General features: G+C 41.9%; 1 protein-coding gene across 3 annotated transcripts in view; it reads left to right on the forward strand.

The window, feature by feature from the left end:
* Positions 1–25,089, forward strand: part of dscama (Down syndrome cell adhesion molecule a) — a 103,642-nt gene that overhangs the window by 21,155 nt on the left and 57,398 nt on the right. For all 3 annotated transcript variants that reach the window (XM_063487319.1, XM_063487317.1, XM_063487318.1), the window contains exons 2-3: positions 519–836; positions 2,040–2,189. In XM_063487319.1, coding sequence (XP_063343389.1) covers positions 519–836; positions 2,040–2,189 — 468 coding nt within the window. The remainder of the gene's footprint in view (positions 1–518; positions 837–2,039; positions 2,190–25,089) is intronic.

Here is a 25,089-nt window from a genome sequence, read left to right on the forward strand (position 1 = left end):
AGAGGACAATCCATCCTGGTGAAAACACGATCAGAACCTTTGGTGAATACGTTGTGGGCCAAGGGCCGGTCTTCTGACCGCACTTTTTAGAAGAATTTTGTTTCTATTTCTTGGTGAGCGTTTTAAAAAAAGTATTTTCTTAACAATAATGAAAGTAACTGAACTGAATCTGGTATGGATAGACGCACTTTGACTGTAGGCAGGTCTGGCTTTCTCTGCAGCTCTGTAGTTTCACATCTACTACTACTCTCTGGGGCCTTGCTGCAGTGTCTCTTCATAGACAACAAGAAACACACTCCTGCCACCTCTTGTCACTGCAGTGAGGACAAACACAGCAGCCAGACTGTGAAAAACACACTTGGCCTAAATTAAAAGAAAAAAATCAAATGCAGTAGAGCACTAATATGTAAATATGGTTGTTCTCTTACAGATCTTTTAATAGGTCCTTTCTTGGTAGTTATTGAAGGATTCGCCATGCCGTGTCTGACGTGGTTTTCTGATCTCATTTCTCTCTGCAGTTTTCGGTGAAGATCTACGTTCCAGCTTATATTTTGTCAATGCATCTGTGCAAGAGGTAGTGTTTGCCAGCACCACAGGGACATCGGTGCCCTGTCCCGCCGCAGGTGTGCCTCCTGTCTCACTGCGCTGGTACCTGGCCACCGGCGAGGAGATCTATGATGTGCCAGGGATCCGTCATGTGCACCCCAATGGCACCCTTCAGATCTTCCAGATCCCCCCTTCCAGCTTCAGCAAACTCATCCACGACAATACCTACTATTGCACAGCGGAGAACCCCTCAGGGAGAATCAGGAGCCAAGATGTTCACATTAAGGCTGGTCAGTTTCTTTCTTCGTCACTCTGTTTTGTTTTCCATTGGGTCGTCACATCGCAAATCAGCAAACTTTTAGAACAATTTATGCTCGACCAACTCCGATTTGGATACAGATTGGTCAAAAGTTTAAACATATATGATAAGTGCTGTGACATTTTAAGTTGACATATCAAATACTTTTCAAGATACATTTTTTTGAAAAATGGTCTGTCAACCCACTTTCAAGTCATTTTTCATACAATGAAATCTAATATTTAAACATGAGTATATCAAAAACTATTAAAGATAAAAGCCTGAATTTCTTACCATCAAAATAAATCAGAAACTATAATTTGGGACTTATTTTAACAAAAGTCTGGATATTAATAACTGGATATTTAAAATATGAAAAACTGTCCATCACTGCTTCATATTCCCATATTTGAGAAAACAAAAAACTTCACATTGAAAAAGACAACTAGTGACAATGTCTGAATAGTATATCTCACAATAATGCAAAAATAAAACAGAATCTTAAAATTCTTAGTCACAAAAAATAAAGAAAATTATATTTTCATTCAACTTTCATAAGTAGAATCCCGAAAGAACAAAATTCAGATTCCAGTTCACAGATGATACTCAATTATAAGTAGAAATCAATGCTTTCGAATGTTGCGAGGTAGTTTCACTGATCACGCCATGTGGACATGGCAATTTGATCTTGCAAGACTACTCATGTGAATGAAAAAAGCATTTTCCTCATTATTGTGAATACGAATTTCTTGTTGAAAGGCGTTCTACATGTTTTATTTTGCATTATTGTGAAATACAGCTATATATCTTTCAAAAAATGTCAGTTTTTTATTAGTGTGTGCTCAAATATTAGACTTTACAGGATGAAGTATATTTGAGGTTGAAGTATCTGTCACCAAATACAGATCCTGATTCATTTTAATGGTAAGAAAGACCAGTTAAAATATCAGGATTTTATATTTAATATTTTTGGTGATATTTTTGCTCAAACATTTCAATGTGCCATAAAAGGCCTGAAAGTTGGCTTTTTAAACACACACACACACATATATATATATATCCCTGAACAATATTTGATATATGAAGCTAAAATTTCATAGCAATCATTGTAAAAAACTCGAAGACGGTCGAGTAGAAGACCCGTGTTAATTTGGCCCCATTTTGTATTAAACACCTGTCTGTCCTCCCCTCCTAGTCCTACGAGAGCCCTACACTGTCCGGGTGGAGGACCAGAAAGCCATGAGAGGCAATGTGGCGGTCTTCAAGTGTATTATACCTGCCTCAGTGGAGGCCTACATCACTGTTGTGTCCTGGGAGAAAGACACTGTGTCAATCACCCCTGAAGGTAAGTCATGGCATTTTTCTTCACTACAGTGACTCCTGCATCAAAAGTTGGCAGCAGTGTTTGGTGACTGATGTGGACCTTGTTTGCCTTTTTGCTGCATTGTTCTTGTTTTCTCATCTTGTTTTGAGAGATTAGGAGAGATTTGCATATTAGTAAACTTGAGTGAAAAAGTGGTGTGGTGGCTATTTTTGGTACTAACAGAATGATGTAATATGCTTTCTTGATATACTAGGAAACACACAGTGGTAGAACTCTGTTTAGTTTGCAGAAAAGAGCTTTTATTTGGGAGCATTTCTACAGGTACAGGTACATGCAGTGAGATAAAGGTTCACAGTTTTATTGATAATGAATACACTGTAGTAGAAAGGACTATTTGTCCTGGCCAAATGCCAATTACAAGTGTTGTTTGTCAAAAGAAGAAGAGAGGTTTGTGCGCCACCTCAGGCCTAGCTTATCCTAGCTAGCTGGAGTCATTCAGTGTATGTGCACGTCTGTATTTCCACATCTGTCTGACCCAATGACAGTTAGGTCCCGCTCTTCTTCCTCTGCCCGGTCTTCCACAAGAGCGCAGACTGCCAGCCATGTCACTTAGTCTCAGTGTATTGACCCATTTCTCTGGCTGATAGGAAGCACTGCAGTGCCCCGATCATTCAAATCACTTAAATGGAACACTCGCCTCCGTGATTGTTTCCCAGCCCTGGGGGGCAAATTCACTTTATGTGGGGCATTTAGCAAACTCAATAGGCAGGAGCTAATGCTATTTTGCTTTTGGATGCAGGGCAAACGCCGGCTAGTAGCTGCTTTTTTGTTGATGTTTCACATTTGAGGCAAAATCGTTCATGTTGAAATCTATAGCAATCTCTTAATTGTCCATAAATGGATTTGCTGCAGGCATGTTTTTCAGACACAGGCATATATTCCTGTACTGCAGTCTTTGTCATTGAAATGCATTGCATCTGGACCTTTTAAACTTATCGCCACACTGTCGCATTGTGTGAAGGGAACCACGTTTTTTCACACCCCGGATCCTCGAGGACCTTTTCCACTGGTTATCTTTACAGAGAAAAGTCTTTGCGCTGAAAACACAAAGTGTTTATCTTGAGCCGTAAAAATCGGCCCATCTGTAGCCGTCAGCCATGTAAACGCTGTCAGAAAAAATCATCCAGCCACCAATCCACTGCTCTTCTCAATGCTAAATAATGGATGACGGAAGCCTATGAATCCATGAGCAAATGGTCTTTATTCACGTCTCAGTGCACACATCCTACTGACGCACCGTCCATTCCCCTTATCCTCTGCTGCACACATTTTAACTGTGCTTTGTGCGTGTGCGTGCCTAAGTCTATATTCACACTAACTGACAACTCAACTCAAGATGGCTTGACCCCCTACATCCCGATGACCAACCTTCAGTGTTTAAATATTTCATGACTAAAAATAATATTGACACTTGAAACAAAAAACTTTGTGAAATGTAGCTTTTCTGTCTCTGGTATGAATAATTGACTGTGGCTCTCTCAGTGTGGAAGGTGTAGCGTGGTGTGCAGACAGGCCTTCTACGAGTCTCTCTGGACCGAGCCTTGTCGAGTTGTTGCAGGGTACACTAACAAAGCACCACTTTAAAAACCCTGGTGTCCATTAGAAAAGAATGGAAAATTATAATGCATTCAGCCAGGACATCCAGTAAAAGCAACAATGCACTGTCGTTGTCTGATATAGTGCTTATATAGTGGCCTGCTGCTTCACAAAACATGCTTTTTATGCTCCAGTATTTTTGGTCTCTTACAGCTTTGTTTTACTGAAAGAACAAAGATAATGCTTTGCAGTGAGGTGGAACAACAGATAGTTAAGAGTTGATTCGTGGCCAAAATTGAAAGGACGAGTGATTACAGCAGGAAAACACAGCTTAGGTGTTCCACACATGTGGATAACATGACTATTGAGCAGCTCAGTTTTATCTAAAAGAAATCTAAAGATGGCCATACATGCTCAGGGTTAGGCAATTGGAACCTGTTTGAGCCAACATGCAGACTCCTCACTAATTCCAAAAAAGAGAAGGCATCACTTCTAATTTAGCTTGTCTTCACTGGCTAGCTATTAATTTTAGAAATCATTGTGACATTTTACTGATGACTTTAAAGCCCACACTGAGCTTGCACCGTGGTATATCCGCCTGAGGCCCAGCCTATTCATTTTTGTCCTCTGTAATGGACATTTGTTTTGGTCTATATCTTTTGACTTATTTGAGTTACCCTGCTAAGTCCTGATGTGCTCAATAGAGGACATGCTGGCCTTTCCAATGATATCTCATGTGTGTGGGTGGCCTATTTCCTGTCCAAAGAGGCAGGAAATCATAAAAAAAGTTAAACTGAAAGATGCTTTTTCCTCAGTTCTCAGGAGGATAGCTCGGGTCTTCTGACATAGTACATGCCCATTGGTAACCTAGCAGGTCCTGGGCTGAGGTTCTGATCAGAACCCATTCTTTGGAACAACCTCTGTAAGGAGACGAGCTCCTCCTTGGCAGGCTCCTTTTTTAAATCTCTCATAAAGACAGAATTTTATAAACAGCCTTTTTCTGTTCTTCCACTTTAAGTTATTTTTATGTTGGCTTTTATAAAGTTTTATCATCTCTTCCTAATTATTATTTTTATTTATTTTACATTTGTTTGTAATTTACCTGTTTAGATTTTCAATTTTGTCTTTCCTTGCTAGCGTTGTTTTACCTTTACCTTTTCTTAAATGTTTTTTTTGCTGCTGGTTTCCCTTCTCATTTGTGAAGCACCTTTTAATTTTGTTTTCAAAAGTAGCTACGTAAAGATCCTTCTTCTTCTTCTCTATCTTTTTATTATTATTATTATTACATTGCTGTTGTTGTTTTAAGAGTATTTACTGTTTAAAGAGGAGAGAGGAGGGAGAACTGGTTTTACTGTTTTGCTATGACATGATAGAGTATCAGGAAATCGCTCACTGAATAATAAGGCTCTTGAAAAACACTGTGTTTGGTCACTAAGTCATAAACCTACCTAACTGATGGGGAAAAAAATCTTCAGTTATTTTAACATAGTGTAGATATACCTAGTATGTTGCTGCCATTGTAACAAATTTTGCTTCATGAACATGAAATATCATCACATGTTAACCAGGTGCATCCAACCAAAGCCCATAAAACAAGCGCACATTCAGGTAATCACATTATGTAAACTGCGCATCAGAGTGCTGCCGACTGCTTGACCAACAGAGCTAATCACTGTCAGGATTCAAACAGTCCTCAGAAGTCACTGCCCAAAGTAGAGGATTTAAAAGGTCCGTTACAAACAGGAAGGAAAAACACTCAAATGAGTTGTGTTGTGCATATTTTACTGCAGCCTGTAAGCTGAAACAATGATTGAACTAGAGAGATAACCAACTTCATTATTATTAAATTACATATTGTGTTTATTCATATTTCTGAACTTTTTTACATTGTAGTAATAGAGTTTAAGCTCAGACTGATTTCCTGTCATGGTCACCTCCTGTGGCTATGGCAGCAGCTGAATTTCTGCTATGAAAATTATAACTATAAATACTACTACTACTACTAATACTACCACTAAACTATAAATGGGGGATTGCCAAATCAAACTTGTGGATCAAAAGTGGAGTTTCCATACTGGATCAGTTGAGGTCCTAGTTAACAATGGCCGCCTCCAATGCTACTACCAACAGGGTGCTGGTTGCACTGTGCTACTCTTCGCCAAAGGTAAAGGAAGGGGAAAGTGTGTTAGGAGGCAGTGAGAGAGAAGTGGGCAAAAGTGTAGACTAGTAAAGTCACGAGACCTAGCTGATATGATGGAGAGAAGGAAGGTAGATACAGTATATTTTGTGTGCAGGAGACGAAACAAGACCAAGGGCATTGGAGGTGAAATTTTCTATTATATTGTAGATAGGAAGTAAAATGAATTAGTGGCAATTTTGAAGAACATTTGAAGAGTGTTGTGGAGGCGAAGAAGGTGACTGGGGCAGATTTCAATGGGCAGGTAGGTGAAGGGGACAGAGGTAGCAAGGATGTGTTGGCTAGGTAAGATGTTAAAGAGAGGAATGTGGACGGACAGATGGTAGTGGATTTTGCTAAAAGGACAGAAATAGCTGTGGTGTGGACTATGAACTTGTAAGGGAGATTAAGAGTGGAAAGGTCCAGATGACATTCCTGTGGAAGTATGGATAATTCTAAGACAGAGAGAGGTAGACTTGTTAACAGGATTGCTTCACACAATCATGGAGAATGAGAGGATGCCTGAGGAATGGAGAAGTGTATCAGTACCAACATTTCAGAACAATGTCCAGATCTGTAGTAACTGCAAAGGGTTAACGTTGATGAGTCATACCATGAAGCCATGGGAAAGACTTGTTGAACCTTGGTTAAACAGAGAGGTGACAGTCACTGAGTAGCAGTATGGCTTCATGCCGAGAAAGAGCGCTACAGATGTGATGTTTGCCATGATGGAGAAGTATAGATCAGAAGGGGCTCCTTGTGTCTTTAAGAAATCAGGAAAGCTAGTGTAGGACATGTATGAGAACATCAAGGGAGTGGTGAGTGTTGCAGTAGGAATGAGATATCAGTTCAAGATGGGGGTGAGACTACATCAGGGAGCTCTGACCCCCTTCTTATTTGCAGTGGTGATAGACAGACTGACAGATGAGGTCAGGCAGGAGTCTCCATGGACTTATCATGTTTGCGAGTGACAGTAGGGAGCAAGTGGAAGGAAGCCTGGACAGGTGGAGGTATGAACTGGAGAGAAGAACAATGAAAGTCACTAGAAGCAAAACAGAAGGGACTCGGTTTGAGCAGTTTGGAGACAAAGTCAGAGAGGAAAGGTTGAGAAGGTTTGAACACGTGTAGAGGAGGGACAGAGGATGTTGAATATGGAGCTGCCAGGCAGGAGGAAAAGAGGGAGGCCTCAGAGGAGGTTTATGGATGTGGGGATGGAGGAGTTACAGAGAGTTGGTGTGCGGATGATGCCAAGTATACGGTGAAATGGAGGCAGATGATCTGCTGTGGTGACCTCTACAAGGAGGAGCCAAAAGATTAATAATATATCTACTCATTAAAGTTAAGTGTATCTATCCCAACACGCATAGACACATACGAGCACATATTTGTACATTTGTACATGTACATTGCATATACTTTATGTATGTTTATACATACATAAAATATATATGCAAGCATTAATGTGAACTGTTGCCAAAAGGTTATGAAAACCTCTAAAAATGTGTTTTCATCAGATGTTTAAAATAATCCAGAGATTCAGCTGTTCTGATGGAAGGTTGTTTCAAAGTTTAGGTACTCAAATGTCAAAAGCATGGCTGCCTCAGGATTTAAAATAAAAGCGTAGAAGAGCTGAAAGGCCCTGATCAGATTATTGCTGAGACCAACTGCTGGAATAACATCTCGGCAGCCTGGCTGCTGCATTCTGGACCAATTGAAGGGAAGCCAGCAAGAACTAAGTAGTGCACGTGAAAAAGTGAGTTGTAGTAATCTAAAGGGGAAAAGATTAGAGTGTGTACTAAAAGTTGTAGTTAAATGGCAGATGATGGGCTTGATTTATGTGTTTTTTTTTAGTTGAAAGTAACAAGACTGGGTGACTGAGAGATTCACGCTGCCCGTGGGAGGTCATTGTAGTAGCTGGCCTCCTTAATGAAACACGCACAGGTAAGGGCAGGGTGAAATGGTGGTAAAGGCTTCTGTTGGTAGTAGGTCACCCACTGACTATAATTGTATGCTTATATACTGCATACATTCACACACACATATACAAAGACATAAAAGAAATATATGTTTAAAAAAAATTGGATTCCAAAGATATACAGTGGCTTGCAAAAGTATTCGGCCCCCTTGAACTTTTCCACATTTTGTCACATTACAGCCACAAACATGAATCAATTTTATTGGAATTCCACGTGAAAGACCAATACAAAGTGGTGTACACGTGAGAAGTGGAACGAAAATCATACATGATTCCAAACATTTTTTACAAATAAATAACTGAAAAGTGGGGTGTGCGTAATTATTCAGCCCCCTGAGTCAATACTTTGTAGAACCACCTTTTGCTGCAATTACAGCTCCCAGTCTTTTAGGATATGTCTCTACCAGCTTTGCACATCTAGAGACTGAAATCCTTGCCCATTCTTCTTTGCAAAACAGCTCCACAACTGCCCTGTGACGGCCTCAGAGGTTGTCTAAGAGAATATTGGGAGGAACAACACCATGAAGTCCAAAGAACACACCAGACAGGTCAGGGATAAAGTTATTGAGAAATTTAAAGCAGGCTTGGGCTACAAAAAGATTTCCCAAGCCTTGAACATCCCACGGAGCACTGTTCAAGCGATCATTCAGAAATGGAAGGAGTATGGCACAACTGTAAACCTACCAAGACAAGGCCGTCCACCTAAACTCACAGGCCGAACAAGAAGAGCGCTGATCAGAAATGCAGCCAAGAGGCCCATGGTGACTCTGGACGAGCTGCAGAGATCTACAGCTCAGGTGGGGGAATCTGTCCATAGGACAACTATTAGTCGTGCACTGCACAAAGTTGGCCCTTATGGAAGAGTGGCAAGAAGAAAGCCATTGTTAACAGAAAACCATAAGAAGTCCCGTTTGCAGTTTGCCACAAGCCATGTGGGGGACACAGCAAACATGTGGAAGAAGGTGCTCTGGTCAGATGAGACCAAAATGGAACTTTTTGGCCAAAATGCAAAACGCTATGTGTGGTGGAAACTAACACTGCACATCACTCTGAACACACCATCCCCACTGTCAAACATGGTGGTGGCAGCATCATGCTCTGGGGGTGCTTCTCTTCAGCAGGGACAGGGAAGCTGGTCAGAGTTGATGGGAAGATGGATGGAGCCAAATACAGGGCAATCTTGGAAGAAAACCTCTTGGAGTCTGCAAAAGACTTGAGACTGGGGCGGAGGTTCACCTTCCAGCAGGACAACGAGCCTAAACATAAAGCCAGGGCAACAATGGAATGGTTTAAAACAAAACATATCCATGTGTTAGAATGGCCCAGTCAAAGTCCAGATCTAAATCCAATCAAGAATCTGTGGCAAGATCTGAAAACTGCTGTTCACAAACGCTGTCCATCTAATCTGACTGAGCTGGAGCTGTTTTGCAAAGAAGAATGGGCAAGGATTTCAGTCTGTAGATGTGCAAAGCTGGTAGAGACATACCCTAAAAGACTGGCAACTGTAATTGCAGCAAAAGGTGTTTCTACAAAGTTTTGACTCAGGGGGCTGAATAATTACGCACACCCCACTTTGCAGTTATTTATTTGTAAAAAATGTTTGGAATCATGTATGATTTTCGTTCCACTTCTCACGTGTACACCACTTTGTGTTGGTCTTTCACGTGGAATTCCAATAAAATTGATTCATGTTTGTGGCTGTAATGTGACAAAATGTGGAAAAGTTCAAGGGGGCCGAATACTTTTGCAAGCCACTGTAACAGTCATGGACAAGCTGGCATAACAAAAGCAAGAGCATTCATTATATCACCACAGCTACAAACAGCTCGGTATATCTGGCAGTTATGGTGTATGCTATACACAAATGTGCTTCCTGCAGGGTTACTTTAGGGCATCTGTAGCATTTCTGGCTGCAGCTGTGTTGCTGTGCAGGGCTGTTCCCCAGGTGCAGCTTGTGCTGCAGTCACTGAGGAGGCCTTGTAGTCATTCGCCTTGGCCTGGCGCTGCCTGCTCTGCATTCAGCACCAGTAAGGCTGCGAGGGGGCCGACCCCCCAGCGCTACACTGCAGACACTCACATACACATACAAACACACACGCACTCAAACAGGGGCTTGTTTTCATTCAGTGCACGAGCTAAACACGAGGCCCATCGGCTATCACACAGATTCTCTTTGCTCTGCATAGCCTTTTCTTATTTCTCCTGCAGTTCCTTTTTTTGTTCTCTTGCTCCCTCTTTACACTATTTCTGTCACTTTCTCGTACACATATAGAGGACCTGTACCCTTCACCGTAGCTATTTATTTTACAAATGAACTAATAGTGCTAGATTACACCAGTGATATCTCACACTTTGCAGCGTAGTACTGCTGGTTTTGGTAGCGTGTAGAGACAGTTGGTTTTTTTTAGGAGATTACAGATTGCTCTAACACATGCATGCAGTCTGTCTATATGCTGAGCCTTCTTGTGCATTTCACAGCTTCTTTCATGTTTGTTGACATTTGGGATGTGTGTTTGAGTTATTTCTGCAGCCAGCCTCGATCCCTGCAGCCATTGCCGGGAGGGAGAGGGGCCAGCCACACTATTTCAGTTTAATTGGCTGTGTATAATGGGCCTTTGAAGTAAATATCAAGAGTTGCAATCAAAAGGCTGCTGGACGTTATCATGCGTTGCCACAGTCCCTACTGTTTCCTCTCCACCAGTCCTGCATTTACAAAGCTACAAAGTGAGAAGTTTAGGGTTGCATTGTTGATCTGAGCTGAACTGTGCGTTTCCAAGGTAGTTGTGTAACTAGTGAGACACTGAGTCACCCTGAGATGTCCTTGGAGGCAGATGTGTTGTGCCGCACAGGTTAAAAGGTTAACAGATCACGTAAATGTTTCATTAAAGTGCATATGCATGATAATTTAATTGAAGGTTATGTTTGAACATATAACTAATCCCCGTTCCTGCTTCACAGCTTCAGTGTAGCCCCAATGTAAACATTTGTGTAGCGGGTCGGATTGGAGTTAATCCTTCACCATATACTGTGGGTTGTAGCCTGCAGGTAGTGTGCTAACATGAACAGCTTCTCTTTGGAGCTGCCTTGCAGCTTTGCCCTTTTCTCAGGGCATGTAGGAAGTGCCGCTACTGGCAAAGCACAAACCTGAGCTAGGGACCAGGTAGGTCGGGTTATGGTTTTACCAGCCTCTGTGCGGTAAAGATGTAGAGGGAGGGGAGGAGGGAAGGAAGTGAGGATAACACTCTCTCTCTCTCACGCTGTCTTTCCCTTTCCCTGCCTCACTCTGTCGACAGGCAGGGTTGGGAGTCCGACGTGTGACGGGATGGATGTAGTCTTTTTCCAGCATTCGTCTTTCTGTCTGCCCATGATTGGCTGGAGTATTGTTATTCACACAGAAAAATGGGTCAGGTGGCCTGTGGAGAATGGAGTGTTTGCATGGACGGATGGACAGACAGCACAAATACACACATGCATACCTACGCATGCAACCCACACAGAGCAGGATTATACTCAGCCGTGGCGCAGCGCTGCCAGATAAATAACAGATAAATGAAAATAAATCCAGGTTATGTGGCGAGCGTCTCTGGTGCCGAATTCACTGTGTCCTCTCACACAAGCTGCGAGCTGGTTCTCTCCTCACACCCAGTGGCAGGGGCTTAGCGAGATAAATAAAGGGTTGCACCGAAGGAAAAAAAAAAAGCTGGGAAGAAAATCAATACCTGTGTGCATGAATCTGGCTGCAGCTGCCACAAAGCATTATGGGAACATGACGGGTAGATACACTTAGGCTGGGCAGTGTGCAGGCAGCATGATAAGCTTTAAGGAAAAAAAAGCACGCAAACCTTTTGGGCATCAAAACAAGATGTACATAGATAGCGACAAAGATGGATTGTCTGAAATCATGTTACGGTATCATGAACGGAAAAATAAATGCAGAATAATGATTAGAGTTTATGAATTTGAGGGTGACAGAATGACTGCTCACAGTAAATATGTGGATATGTGGTAGAAAATATTAATATCTACATGAGCTTTGCAAAAAAAGGTGCTGCTGGATCAGAATATAAAAAGTAGTCACATTTATTTATTTATTTATTAAGAATTATTATTATGACTTTTTAGGATAGCCCTTATACTGGACCGCCTAATAAGGCTTGTTTGGCAGCTGAACTCACAGTTACAATGTAGGTAGGAAACATGAGTGAATCTGTAATAGCATGCTAACACTGTGTGCTTACTCCGCACACAGCCTGCTGCTCCGGTCTCAGCCTGAGACTGACAGAGATATTAATTAAATTGGCTGATGCCCTTTCTCTCTCTTCGCTGCACTGGCACCGCAATGATCACACTCCCACCTCCGTACTGTGCTGTTTGCTCACCAATAACCGCAATTTGTTCTTTATTAAACTCTCGGGGCAGGGAACAATTAGGGTGTGAGCTGGAGGTGGTGGCATATCTGTGTGTGTGTGCATCTGTGCGTGCACGCATGTGTAGATTTGAGCACAGGCTGGCTGGAAGAGGAGGGTTGAGATACTAAACACTGCTTAATCTTTGATAAACAGTGAGGACTGCTTTGTGCTGCTGCAGTTTGCCACATCTTCTCCAGGCTCCTCAGCGCTGTGCAGGGCTAACTCAAGGCTGTCGCCTCCACAGCTCCTGGACCTGGATGGGAGCCAGGTCATGCATGGCTCCCTGCCAGGATACAGATTAGCTATAAGTGCAACATGAGCTAATGGTGGAAGGAGTCGCCAATTAATTGGCACTCAGACATTCTTTGGATTGTGTGGACTTGGAGTTGAGTCTTATCAATAGATCATAGAGTTTGGTATGGCAGACTGATAAATTCCCATGTCACATAATGGGGAAAAAAGATATATTATGTGGGTACATAGATGTCAAACTATTTGAATCTCAAGATATACTTAAGGCCCAGACCTGAAATCTGTTTGAACAAGTTTGGGTTCATTTTGTGTACTTGCCTCCACTCTTCCCGTGATGATGGGAAGAACTAGAATGTGACAGAATAGAGCAGATGCAATGGACATCCTCCCCAATTCTGCACAACATAAGATCGTCAGAACCTTATATAGTGCAGAGGTGTTATTTAGGGACAGTATTTGGCGGCCTTTAACAATAGAAAAGATCAGAGTGAGGCAATGCACGACAACAAAGCAAATAGCAAGATCCCAGGAACATGTGCTGAGTGCTCTGTCAGTTAGGACAAAAAGAAAGGAAAAAGAAAGGTGATCCCCGCCCCCGGCCTGTGAACCATGTTTAACTCAGCTGTGCTTTTACGTCAGAGAAAATTCAGAGAAAAACAAAAATGATTTTCAGGGAAGACCTTTGACTGGTGACAGAGGCCGCTTCAAACTGCAGCTTCTGTGGAGGAACCTGCAGAGAGGCTGTTTAGTGTGCATCAGTTTGTGTGTGTGTGTGTGTGTGTGTGTGTGTGTGTGTGTGTGTGTGTGTGTGTGTGTGTGTGTGTGTGTGTGTGTGTGTGTGAGAGAGAGAGAGATGGAGAGACAGAGAGAGAGGAAAAAAGTGCATTTGTGTGTGTTTTAGTGTGTAGGAGGAGGAAAAGGGGGAGTTGGCTGTGAATGGATGCTCTTATCGCATGCATACAGCTGCTGCAGTGTCTTTGAGAGACAGAGGGGCTGTCCATGCATGCCACTCACTCTGCCTATTCACAGCCTCCCTCCCTCTCTACATCCCTCTCCTGCTTTCTGTCCCTGTCTGTGATGCATTTTATGGCAAGGAAGTAAACGAAAGAAAGAAGGGAGAAAAAAAATCATGACTTGGGCTTTCACGCAGATTCATGATGCGCACCCCCCCGTTTCACATCCTCCTGATGATTCTTACACCAAGGGACAGGCAAGAAATTAAATGTCATCGGACATCACCGCATCACCCTGACTGACGTGTGATGGTGTGCACAAACGCGCAGCAGTCTTCCTTTGTTCACAGACCTGTCTTAAACAGTGCCGTTTGCACTGTTATCATTACTATTCACAGATTTCCTGGAAAGAAGTAAGAAACAAACACGGTACCAGCCGTAGCTGTTATATAAGCCAATTGGCTAAAATGCCAATGAAGAAACCTACCTCACAGTGCTAAACAGAGCTATGAATAATGAAGTGAATTAATTTGGTCGAGAATCGGCGCCAATACAAAGGTGACCCGTAGAAAGGTATTTCCACGATGAGCTGCCACGGGATATCACCTTGATAGATGAACATTTCGGACAGCTCGGGAAGAGAGATCCCCAGACAACACAAGTTGCATACAGACTGTATTCTGGGATTTGTAGCTTTCCCTGCACACTCCCCACATCACACCCATGTTTGCTCAAGTGCCCTGTGAGGTGTGGATACCCTGCTGCAGCAGCACTTTTCACAGTTTGAAGCAGAAAACAACCATGTAGGTTATTTGGAAATAGATTTTGCAAAGAGAAAATGTGTTCCTTCATTACAGCTTAAATGTATCCTTTCCTTTAAAAAACAAACTAAAAGAAAAAAAACCCCTCTAAACTATATTTATATATGTATATTTCATATTTTCAGATTTCGTTACCACTATGCACCATCATGACAGAAAACTGACAATAAAGTATTTTAAATTGTGTCAGTGAAGAAAATACTTTAAAGCAAAAACAATTTTCTTCCTTTTTAGTTATTCATTTCCATTTAAATAAAAAAAAATACACACATATATATATATATATATGTGTATATATATATATATATATATATATATATATATATATATATATATATATATATACATATATATGTGTGTGTGTGTGTGTGTGTGTATATATATACATATGTAATTTTTTTTTAAATAATGGCTTTAACAAAATGAGGCCTAAAATAATTTTGAGCCATTTTGTTGTGATTTTATTGTAATCACAGCTGACTTTTTTTTAAAAGTAAAATAAATAAAAAATGTAATTTGAAATAATTATCCCACATTTTGTTTAAGGTGTATCTATACATTAGAACTTCATGTCTTCAAGCAAATGCCCTGCAGAGAGAGAATTGTCGACCTGCCGTGCCGACCGATGTTTTACATTAGTTTGTCAAAGGTGAAAAAAACGAATTGTTTGGAAATGCTTGCATAATCCTTTAGTTCCACTCTGCTGCTATAGCGAACGATACAATACCAAGAGGGTCTGCATTAAACTAATTTAGAGGACAAAGAAATAAAACTGATAAGTTAACGCATGAAGGCTCCTTTGCATAATCTGAGTTAATCCATAATGCAGAATACAGAGTGAGCTGTCTAAAAATATCTCTGACTGCCTTCAGAAAGGAAGGAAACATTCTGGTTCTGCAGCCACCGATAATAACGGAGGTTTGTATTACCTCACAGGTAACCAGCACAAGTGTGCAGAAAAATAATAAAAGCACAAAAATTGACTCTTTTCTTCTTTTCGGGTGTAAGGATTGTTGAATTGAGCATTTTCTGCGTGTGCTTTGCTGGATGAGCAGGGACGAAGCCCAAATAGATTTTTCTCTTGCATACAGTAAATAGTCATGTTGTTGCTGAGGGCCTGAGTTGACGCTGTGAGCTCAGCCTGATTGGCTGGAGTTTGCTGTGACTCGCCGCGCGCTTAGCCAATGACGGTTGGCTCTGGCCTTTTTTTCCCCACCCTAAATAAATTGCCTGGAGAAATTGAACAAAAAATTAGAGAAAGAGAGAGAGCCTTTCATCTAATTGAGAAGCTCATATTAACTGTGGTGGTAAGATAAGCTCCCCTCTCTGAGCAGCTATTAGGCTTGCTGTAGCAGTTTGCTCTTTTTTCCTGCTTTCTGTTTACTTCGCAGTTAGATTTTTTTTAAGCTGTCACCTCAGTGCTCAGGTTTGAATTTACAGGTGCAGTTTGCTGGTATTTATTTGTGCGTGCGCACTGCTCTACCTGCACACATGCACGACTCAACCAAAATGGAAACCACGTCATGTGACCTTGGGCAGCCTCCATTTAGACACACAGAGAAAAACAGGAACACACACACAGACTCACATATCTTTCTTAGCTCATCAGCTTTGCTGACTCCAACTTGTGAGCAGACATATTCAAGCACAGAGCACCAATACCACATGTGAGCTGAAGTTCTGACACATCCTACATGATGTGTATAAATGTGCATTTAATTCTGATTCCTATTCTTCAAATGTGTCATGCGTCTATTAACGTGTCCACATATGCATCTCCAGATTGTGGTCCGATTCTTTGGGTGCAGACATTCTTCCTGATTACACCCCCACCACCACCTCCCACATCCAGGATTACATTTCTACAATCTAATCCTGGTTTGGCTGCCTGGGGTGGGGGACTGCGACCATCAAATGACGCTGATATTGTGGGACTCTTGGAAGCGGGAAGACAGCAATCAAGTGGTGTTGCAGTGCTGATTTTTTTTAAACTCACTGTCATGAAAGGTTAGGAAAAATCAGCGATAAAAAGATTTGCTCTGTCTAGGTAGCTGCTGCTGCTGCTGCTGCTGCTGCTCTGGCTTAGTGCCTCTTTCAGTCCAAGGCAGCCATTTTGTGTTAGCTGGGCTCTGGTGCTAGAACATTAGTGGTGGTTCTCAGTTCACATATGAAAGAAAACGTGCTCTGAAAAACAGATGTGTTTAACTTTCAAAGTTTAAGCTGCAGTTCTTTTCTTTTTCATGCTTAACACGAGAGGGTCCATATGAATGTAAATTCTCCCTCCCACTCAAACACACACACACACACACACACACACACACACACACACACACACACACACACACACACACACACACACACACACACACACCTGTCCTCTCCACCAGAAACAGGTGCACTGCTCATCAGCTACAATCATTCTCCTGGAGCTCAAATAGCATCTTATGTGCGTGTGAAAATAGCAGCGCTGTAGTAGCGATATTGTTTGCTTGTGCGGAGCCTGAGCAAACACACACCTATGTGAGTGATCGGTCGACCTATTCAAAGAGGCCCCATAATGGCCTGCTCCTTCCAGCCTTGTTTGCTCTGCATTTTGTAGCTTTGGCGTCTGGCAGATGGGCCATCGGGGATTATTCATGCTAACGAAGAGAGGTTGAAGAGGGTGGAGGGCTAAGGATAGGGTAGAGGGTTGTAGGTTATTTATAACAAGCAGATCGCTGACAGGTCTCTCCTTCCAATAGATATGTTTGCGTGCTGACACTGGGGACAGTTCATGAAATCTGAAAATCATATGAATTTTTTTGCAATTGATTGTATTTATTTTTCACACTTTTTCAGTTATTCATTTTCTAGAGATCGTCTTTGGTTAACCTGCTGCTGCTTAGAGCAGCTGGAGTCACAGTCAGTGTGGTTCGATGCCCTTGGGACCGCACACCCTTACTGGCCAGAGATATAAAAGGACCCTTCTAGTGTAATTATACAAGGCCTGCGTCGAGACAGGATGGCCTAATCCCTGACCACCCTCCACCGCACCAGTGCTTGTATACCACACACACTACCACTTCCCTCCCCACCACTTAACATATGGAGATGGAAGGAATTAGCGCACTGGAAGAAAATAAATGAGTCAAAGCGGCCATCAGCTTAGATCCCACAGTATTCTTTCTTGAGTGAATTTCTGGAGGTAGGTCTTTTCTCTTCGTGTCTATCCTTTCTCTTCAGTGCTGCCGTGGTCATTTTGCATGTGATTAACTCATTCGCATGCACCTGATAGGCATTTCTTTCATTTCTGAGGGTGGGCTTGAGCAGATAAAAGGAGCATGCCTTGTGTAAAAAATGCTCAATGTTTAGGACCACACCTTCCACAAAGCCACACGCTGACCCCAACAGGCTCCTTGCGTGACCCCACCAACATGCCCCACCCCAGATTCAACTCAGATCTTGTTAAATAGGATTAAGCTGGCTACCTGCCATTCAGCGGCTCGGACAGGACCTCTTATCATCTGTCTTCAGATGGCTGCCAACAACAACATAATGCAGAACGACCTACATTAAACAATGCCACATGCAGGTTTTGGACTAGCTCTGGATCTCATGGCCAGCGTAGGTATTGTCTTCCCAATGCTGATTTAGTAGGTTACCAGGCCACTTACATGCCTAATCAGGACCTAATGACCGGCTTCATCCTGAAAGGTATCGAGGCTCAAGCCAATTAAATATTTTCAAGCAGTCTCAGTGTGTGTGTATGTGTACATTGAACTGGCTTTTTTAGTTTCTTGTCTAAAACAAGCACATCAACTCTTTGTAAAGAAAAGACCTGACTCACCTACACTCCACTGTCACAATTATAGATAAGAACTGATCATGTTCAGTAGAACAGGACACGGAGATAAACGAGACAGTGCAGTCAAGTCTGAGCCCTCCGAAGCACACGTGACATGTCTCGAGCACCCTTCCGTACTCTCCCTCGAAGCAGAGACACCAATTCAGTGGCGTAAGAAGCTTTGCAGCCAAATCCCCAGTTGATCTTCATAAAGTTTGTGTCTTACAATTAAGTACAGATGGTTTGCAGCTGGTTGTAAGGCTAGTAAATAACTCGGGCCTCTATTTTCGCCAGGGATTTGGTAGGGTAATCCCTCTCTCTGACAGTTTACCAGATTCAGATCAGTCTGGGCTTTGCTTTCCTTCCTCCACTTCTTCACTCATTTTTTTCTCTCTCTCCTGTTATTCCCCCTCATTCCATCAAAAGCTCTTTATCCTCATTTGAATATGTTATCATTTAGTGGTAACACACGCATGACATGACTTCCACTATGTCTAAGAACAGGGATGTGGGTGATGTCAACCCCATAAAGCCCCTTTTATTCTGGCAAACCCACAGTGTAGGCTCGAAGCAGTGTCTGCGTGAATGTGGACGTGTTGAGACACTGTGGACCCCAGGAAGATTAGCAGATGCTAATGGGGATCCGGTAATGTAAACAAATTTCCAGCTGCCACATCGAATGTTCGTGGAGATAGATACATAAACATTTGAGGCTTGGTAGCCTCATTTCTGCTAGCTGAAAAAGCAAATAACTAAATTCAATCTTTCATTCAGAATTCAGTGAGACTTTTTTAAATTTTGTATTTACGTATTAATAAATATAATATAATAAACCAGTAAAAAATATATATTTATTTATTTTAAGGGGTGCCATGGGGTTTGCACTGTTGCCTCACAGCAAGAAGGTTCTTGGTTTGAATCCACCATGTGGCTGAGGCCTTTCTGTGTCGATGTTTATTTTGGATTTGTAGAATACAGCAGTGCAACGGCTCAGTGGTTAGTGGCTCTGGGTTCAAACCTGGGCATAGCGCTTCTGTTTTGCATGTTTTCTCTGGGAGCATTAGTTCCTCCTGCCTTCTAAAAAGCGTACTAGGTTAAAATGCCTCTTTTTTAACCTCTAAAGTTTACTTCCCTAAAAGGTTCAAGAAAATAGTCAGCGAGTTTCAGTTTGACTTTCTCTTACATTTGTTTTTTTTAACCAACACTCAAACCAAAAGCCAGTCTAGGAAACAAAATGTTGTTTCATAACTGTTTCACAAACTTTTATTCAAGCACATCTTAATGAATTAGTTTAAGTTTGTATTTTTTTTTTTAACACATTTGATTTTTACGCTGGGTACCCAAAGACCTGCCATTAGCCAGATGTTGGGAACAGTGAATAGGACCGAGGGATTATTGAGATACAAACTCCACCTCTTTAGTTCAGCTTGAGCAAAGGTGATGGAAAGAAAAGTAAAAATTGTAAAAGATTTTACTTTAGCTGAACCTGTAGAAGAATCATTAATGATCTGTCAGGTGTTAGGCGATTGCCTGCTTTGTGGTTATCGAGCAGATACACAAGTTAACTCTCATCTGGGCCTTTTGCTGCCCTTGTCTGCATCCATGAAATCCCATTGTGGAGGCTGTGGGATGGCAGGGACCAGTATTGGGCAAGATGGCCTTTACAAATCTCCTGCTAGTCTGGACCTAACTCCCTGCATCCCCAACCATACACACTAGATATTTTATTATTTAGTTGTTTTCACTCAAATTATAGTTGAAGGAAATCCTGTACCAAAGAACAGTTTTTCTATAAATAAATGATGCTTTTGGTTGTCAAACTGTGGGGCAGGGCCCACTAGGTGAAAATATTAAATAAAGCTAAGTTGAATTAACATGATTTGGTTTATAGCTGATAAAAAATTGCAGGAGAGAGGCCACACCAGAGAAAGCCATGTTATAGGAAAGATTACTGTTATTGACCGAAATTGTTTTCTCATAATCAAACAGCCTTAAATGTAAACGTATGGTGATAGCTTTAACATCAGCTTGAGTATAACTTTGCATTCTATTATATTTTTATTGCTCTTCTAATGTATGCCAGTATGCATAGAGGACCCTTGTTAAGAGCAGATCTCTCTCCTGGGACGGTGCCAGGGCCCAGAGGAAGTAAAACTCTAATGAGCACGTAGTTACAGCACTCACACATCCTGGAGGAGCTGTGATCATCGCTTGGTATAAAGAAAATGCTCCCTAGGAAACAGCTTGACCCTGCTGCTCCTTGTTTCCTCATCCTGCCATTCCTATTATTCAAATATATTTATATATTTATATCATTATTTATGTGCTGTAAGTGGAAGGAGCTGACACAGCAACACCTCATCTGGATAAGACAGTAGCTAAATGCCCTAGAAGCGCCTCAGGATACGAACAGATGGGAATGTTTAGCAGCCTTACCCACCTACTCCTGCAACCCAAAACACACACACACACACACACACACACACACACACACACACACACACACACACACACACACACACACACACATTAGAATCCACACACGTCCTCCGTGTCTTATGCCCCACCTCTCCTTTTCCCTTTATTCTCCCCCTGCACCCCCACCATGAGTCTGCCCCCACCAAATGTTCAGTTAACCTGTCAGCTCTCTTTGCCCAAAATTCAAGATGCCATATGCCTCACTCTGACTTCTAACCCTCCGCTGCTGCTCTTCCCCGTCTCCTTCATGGTGACATGAAAGTCCCCCTTGAAAATAAGGATGTCTCTCCTCTGCTGTTTGATTCAGAACGGCTGGCTGAGATCACAGCGATTGCAGGCGTAGCTTGTCTTGTATAATAAAAGCAGTCACTTAGCATTACATGACACAGTAGGAGCGCATTCACCGCGGCTGCATCCATGAGACTTTTGATGGTCTATCTGGGTAAATACAACAAATAACTTGTGACGAAAATAAATGCCATGCTATGTTGTTTGTAAAATGCTGTGTTGGAAAAAAGGAGATCTGACTAAAGTGTGTATCGTCTAACAGAAACATCGGCTAGCTGCTCAATGAGAGTGAGTGATTGTTAAAACAAACATTTAAAATGAGTCCCGGCAGGCCAAACGCTTGTCCTGCGGTATAACATCGCATAACTGTTTCTTCTGCGAGCTTTGGCTGTCCTGTCCAGTGAATTCTGGGCCATTTGCCCTTGCATGGAGGGCAGCTCCCAGCAGGCCTGGCCATAGTGACAGTTTGTTGTTGTTTATAAGGTCATCACCACTATAGGGGGCAGCATATTTATTACACTCAGCCCATAGCTCTGTTTGTCTCTGGCAGTCTGTTTCTCTGTGGGCTCCTGTCATAAGGTCAGAGGGTACTTACTATTATCCTGCTCTTGTCTTCGCAACAGGGTAGAGAAGTCACGGTGCATCTTGAAGAGTAAAAAGGTTAATTGGCCTTATCAAAACAAAAATGCCAAGTTTACATTGAAAGTCGAGCAAAATCTGCAATAACTAAAATTTCTGCCATGCAGATGTACACCAGTAAACTACCTGACTAACATGTTCTGCCAAAACAGTTTAGCACTTCAGACTTGCCTTATCTGACCTTTAGCTCGTGGAACCTGTCTGACCATAGTCCATTTTCACACCTGAAATCTGAGTTTGGATCAACCGGAAAAGTTCAGAACAAGCAGGTCAGGTCTAAAAGGTGCTCTAAACTCTGTCTATGCTTTCACCAGATCACCCAAGGAGGATTATTTTACCCACTGAGACAGCTTCTGCTCAGAACGTACTTTCTCCATGCAAATTGTCAGTTATACTGTTCACCTGAAAGTTAGCCAGCATAAGCTGTGAATCACACCAGGTGATTGCTGTGTTTCAGCTTAAGTAATTCCATATTTACACTCCCTATCCATTTACACTGTCATGTACAGCTACCTGAAGTGTCTGGATAGTCGTAATTGTCATAAAGTTCAGCATGAGAAGTGAAAAGGCTTCTGAGCGCTATCTTCATTTTCACCAGCTTTGCTTCATAGCACAAGCAAAGAGACTAGGACACATTTTTCAGCCAATAGAAAAAAGTGGGGAATGTAATTGTTTGATCCCCTGTTGAATTTGTAAGTTTGGTCATTTGCAAAGAAATAAAGTTTCTAATTTTCATGGTAGTTTTAACATAATATCAACCAAAGATCTGCATAAAACACATTACATGAAAGTTATAAATTGTCTCTGAGTGAAATAAGTATTTGATTCCTAAGTGAAAAGTGACTTAATACTTAGTGCAGATTGTCGGAGGAGTAGTTGTTTTCCACAACATCGTAATTAATGCATGTTTGTTAAAACAAGGTCGATATGATACAGACTTTCTACAGGAGGTCATACCATTGTTGTTGCTCCTACCAAATCTACTTTGGAAAGTTACAACATTGTGGCTCATAATCAAAAACCTTGTGGAGAATATAAGCAGGATCTTTGCTTCTGGAACTATTAAGCTCTGGTGGTTAGATACAAGAGAGGCTGCAAATGTTCACAAAACACAGTAGCTAGCACAACAATCACAGTCCAACATTTGAAGTATGAATAGTTTCATTTCAAGTCATTCATCAAGTCCAAATGCTAACGTGATTGGTTTTTATATGCAGGAACTTTTTCTTTTCCCATTTTCTTCTTATTTACATCATATAGTAAAACTTACTGTCTTTGGGTTTTGGCTGATCACACACACACACAGATAAAAGGAAACACCCTGATATTTTATGAAACAAGTGATGTAGAAAAGCAAATAATCAATTAAAGAAAAAAGGTCAAAATACAAGCACAGGTGCAGAATATATTGTATTACAGTGCTTAAATCTTTAGATGCAATAAGCAACATCAGTGTTAAATTTTCATCTGAGAATCACATGCAATAGACTGAAGCATGCATTGTACTCTGAAAGAGAGACACAGAGTAAGGAAGTGTCTGGGAGTGGGAGCAGCAAGCTAAGTAAGGTTGTTAGAGAGGAAGCGCTGACAGTCCAATCCAGCGCAGCCACCATTCAAAAGACAGCTCCTTTTGTTTCTGCCTCCCTTTCTTCTGCCACGCTAGAAAAAAAGGGTGAATCTCTGTGCGCAGTAACCCTCTGACACCTCCCTCTGATCTGCCTCCTGCACTCTACCTCCTCCACCCCACCCTTCCCTCAGCACCACCACCCTTTCCTCCCTCTACTACATCTCTTCACCAGCACACTCGCCTCTCTTCCACCTCTCCCCCTCCCCATGCATATGCCAATGTCTAAGAGTCACTCTCCTGGTTGCCACAGTAACCATTACAGCCCCCCCCCCCCCCCCCCCAACACACACACACACACACACACACACACACACACACACACACACACACAATCTCCCTCTTTCTCTCTCTCTCTATCTTCTGCTCTCACAATGCACCTAAACAGGAGAATGTGTCTCAGTCTGACAGAGACAAGGGAAATTTGGGGGAGGCATATTTCCGAAAGACCGCTGTTGCACATTTATCTTCTCCTCTACAGTTTTATCCACATATGCAGCACACTGCAGACAAGGCAAGAGAAGAGGGCTGAAGAAAAAACAGTAGCAAATGAAGACCTGGAAAAAAAACATGTGCAAAGCGAGCAGACCTAGAATGTCAGTCTAATTTTTGGTTTTTGTGTGTTTTGTTTTGTTTTAAATACATTTACAGCACCGGTATCACCGCTGCTAACCAGCTCTCTCCACCTGCTCCAGCCATATTGCCCCATCCCCCTCCTTCATATCAGTCCTCCCACCTCCTTCACCCCCCTGCTTTCCTCTGCCTTCTGCCTTGTCGTCTGTGAGTGGCAGTCAGGTGGTGGTGGTGGTGCTGGAGTATCTGCCTATGCACCATTGTACCTTAGACGAGTCATTGAGCACCTGAGCTCGCCGTCCCTGTCTGCCTGCCTGTCTGTCACCGTCTCGCTGTCTCTAAATGTGCCCACTGCCCAATTGCACTCTCATTACCTCCTAATTAGTCTGGATGCAACAGCAACTGGTAGCACAGTCACAAAGAGAGCCGAATGTAAATCAGTTACAGCCATTCTGACATTATTTGTAAGACTTTTTTTTTCCTCCACTGGGTGGTGGCATGTTAAATGCTCCCCCGGTGATTGTGGTAATTTAGAGCAATATGGTAATAGGGTTGCTGATGGCTATTTCTCCTCTCACCAGCCGCTGTTTTTGTCCTTTCATGAGCTGTTGTTGGCCAAATTACATTGAGGGTTTAATTGGGTATTTTAGATCACGGGCATCACAGTTGATGGATGATATAAATCAGCTCAGTGATCATTGATTATCACTTTTCAGAGCATGCATCATAAATTAGCCCATCATTGGCTCATGCTGTTTTATTTGTATAAGCTAAATAAGTATAGCGGAGCAGACTTGCTCTTGGTGGCACAGTCTTTGAATGAACTGTCTCTTTTATTCTGAATTTGGTTTGCAGTGGCGCAGATATGAAACAGACCTGTGATTACAGTACACACTTGTGATTGCCTTTATTATATAATTTAGTATAAATATACTAATCACAGTCAAAATGTTTTATTTTACTGAGCCAATTCTATGTTAAAGTCTGGATTTATAGTCTGGATCTATATTGATAAATAGACTGCAATACAGTATGTGGACGCACATATGCCAAATGTGTTTAAATATGAAAATGTTTCATTCATTTTCTAATTCTTGGGCTTCATATCTGCATGACTAAATATATAATGGTGAAAGTTTCAAAACACTTCCTCTTATTTATTAGTTTCTAGTTATAGCTTTGGCATGTTTGGCTCATTTCACACATGCAGGCTTCTAGCAACATTATAGATTACAAGTAGCATAAATTGTTCTCTGTAATTGCCAAATGTTTTAACAATTGTTCATGCAAAGATATAGCCATTATCTGTTAGGC

The sequence above is a fragment of the Pelmatolapia mariae genome, linkage group LG10_11 (assembly GCF_036321145.2).
Source record: "Pelmatolapia mariae isolate MD_Pm_ZW linkage group LG10_11, Pm_UMD_F_2, whole genome shotgun sequence".
NCBI classification, from domain to species: Eukaryota; Metazoa; Chordata; class Actinopteri; order Cichliformes; family Cichlidae; genus Pelmatolapia; species Pelmatolapia mariae.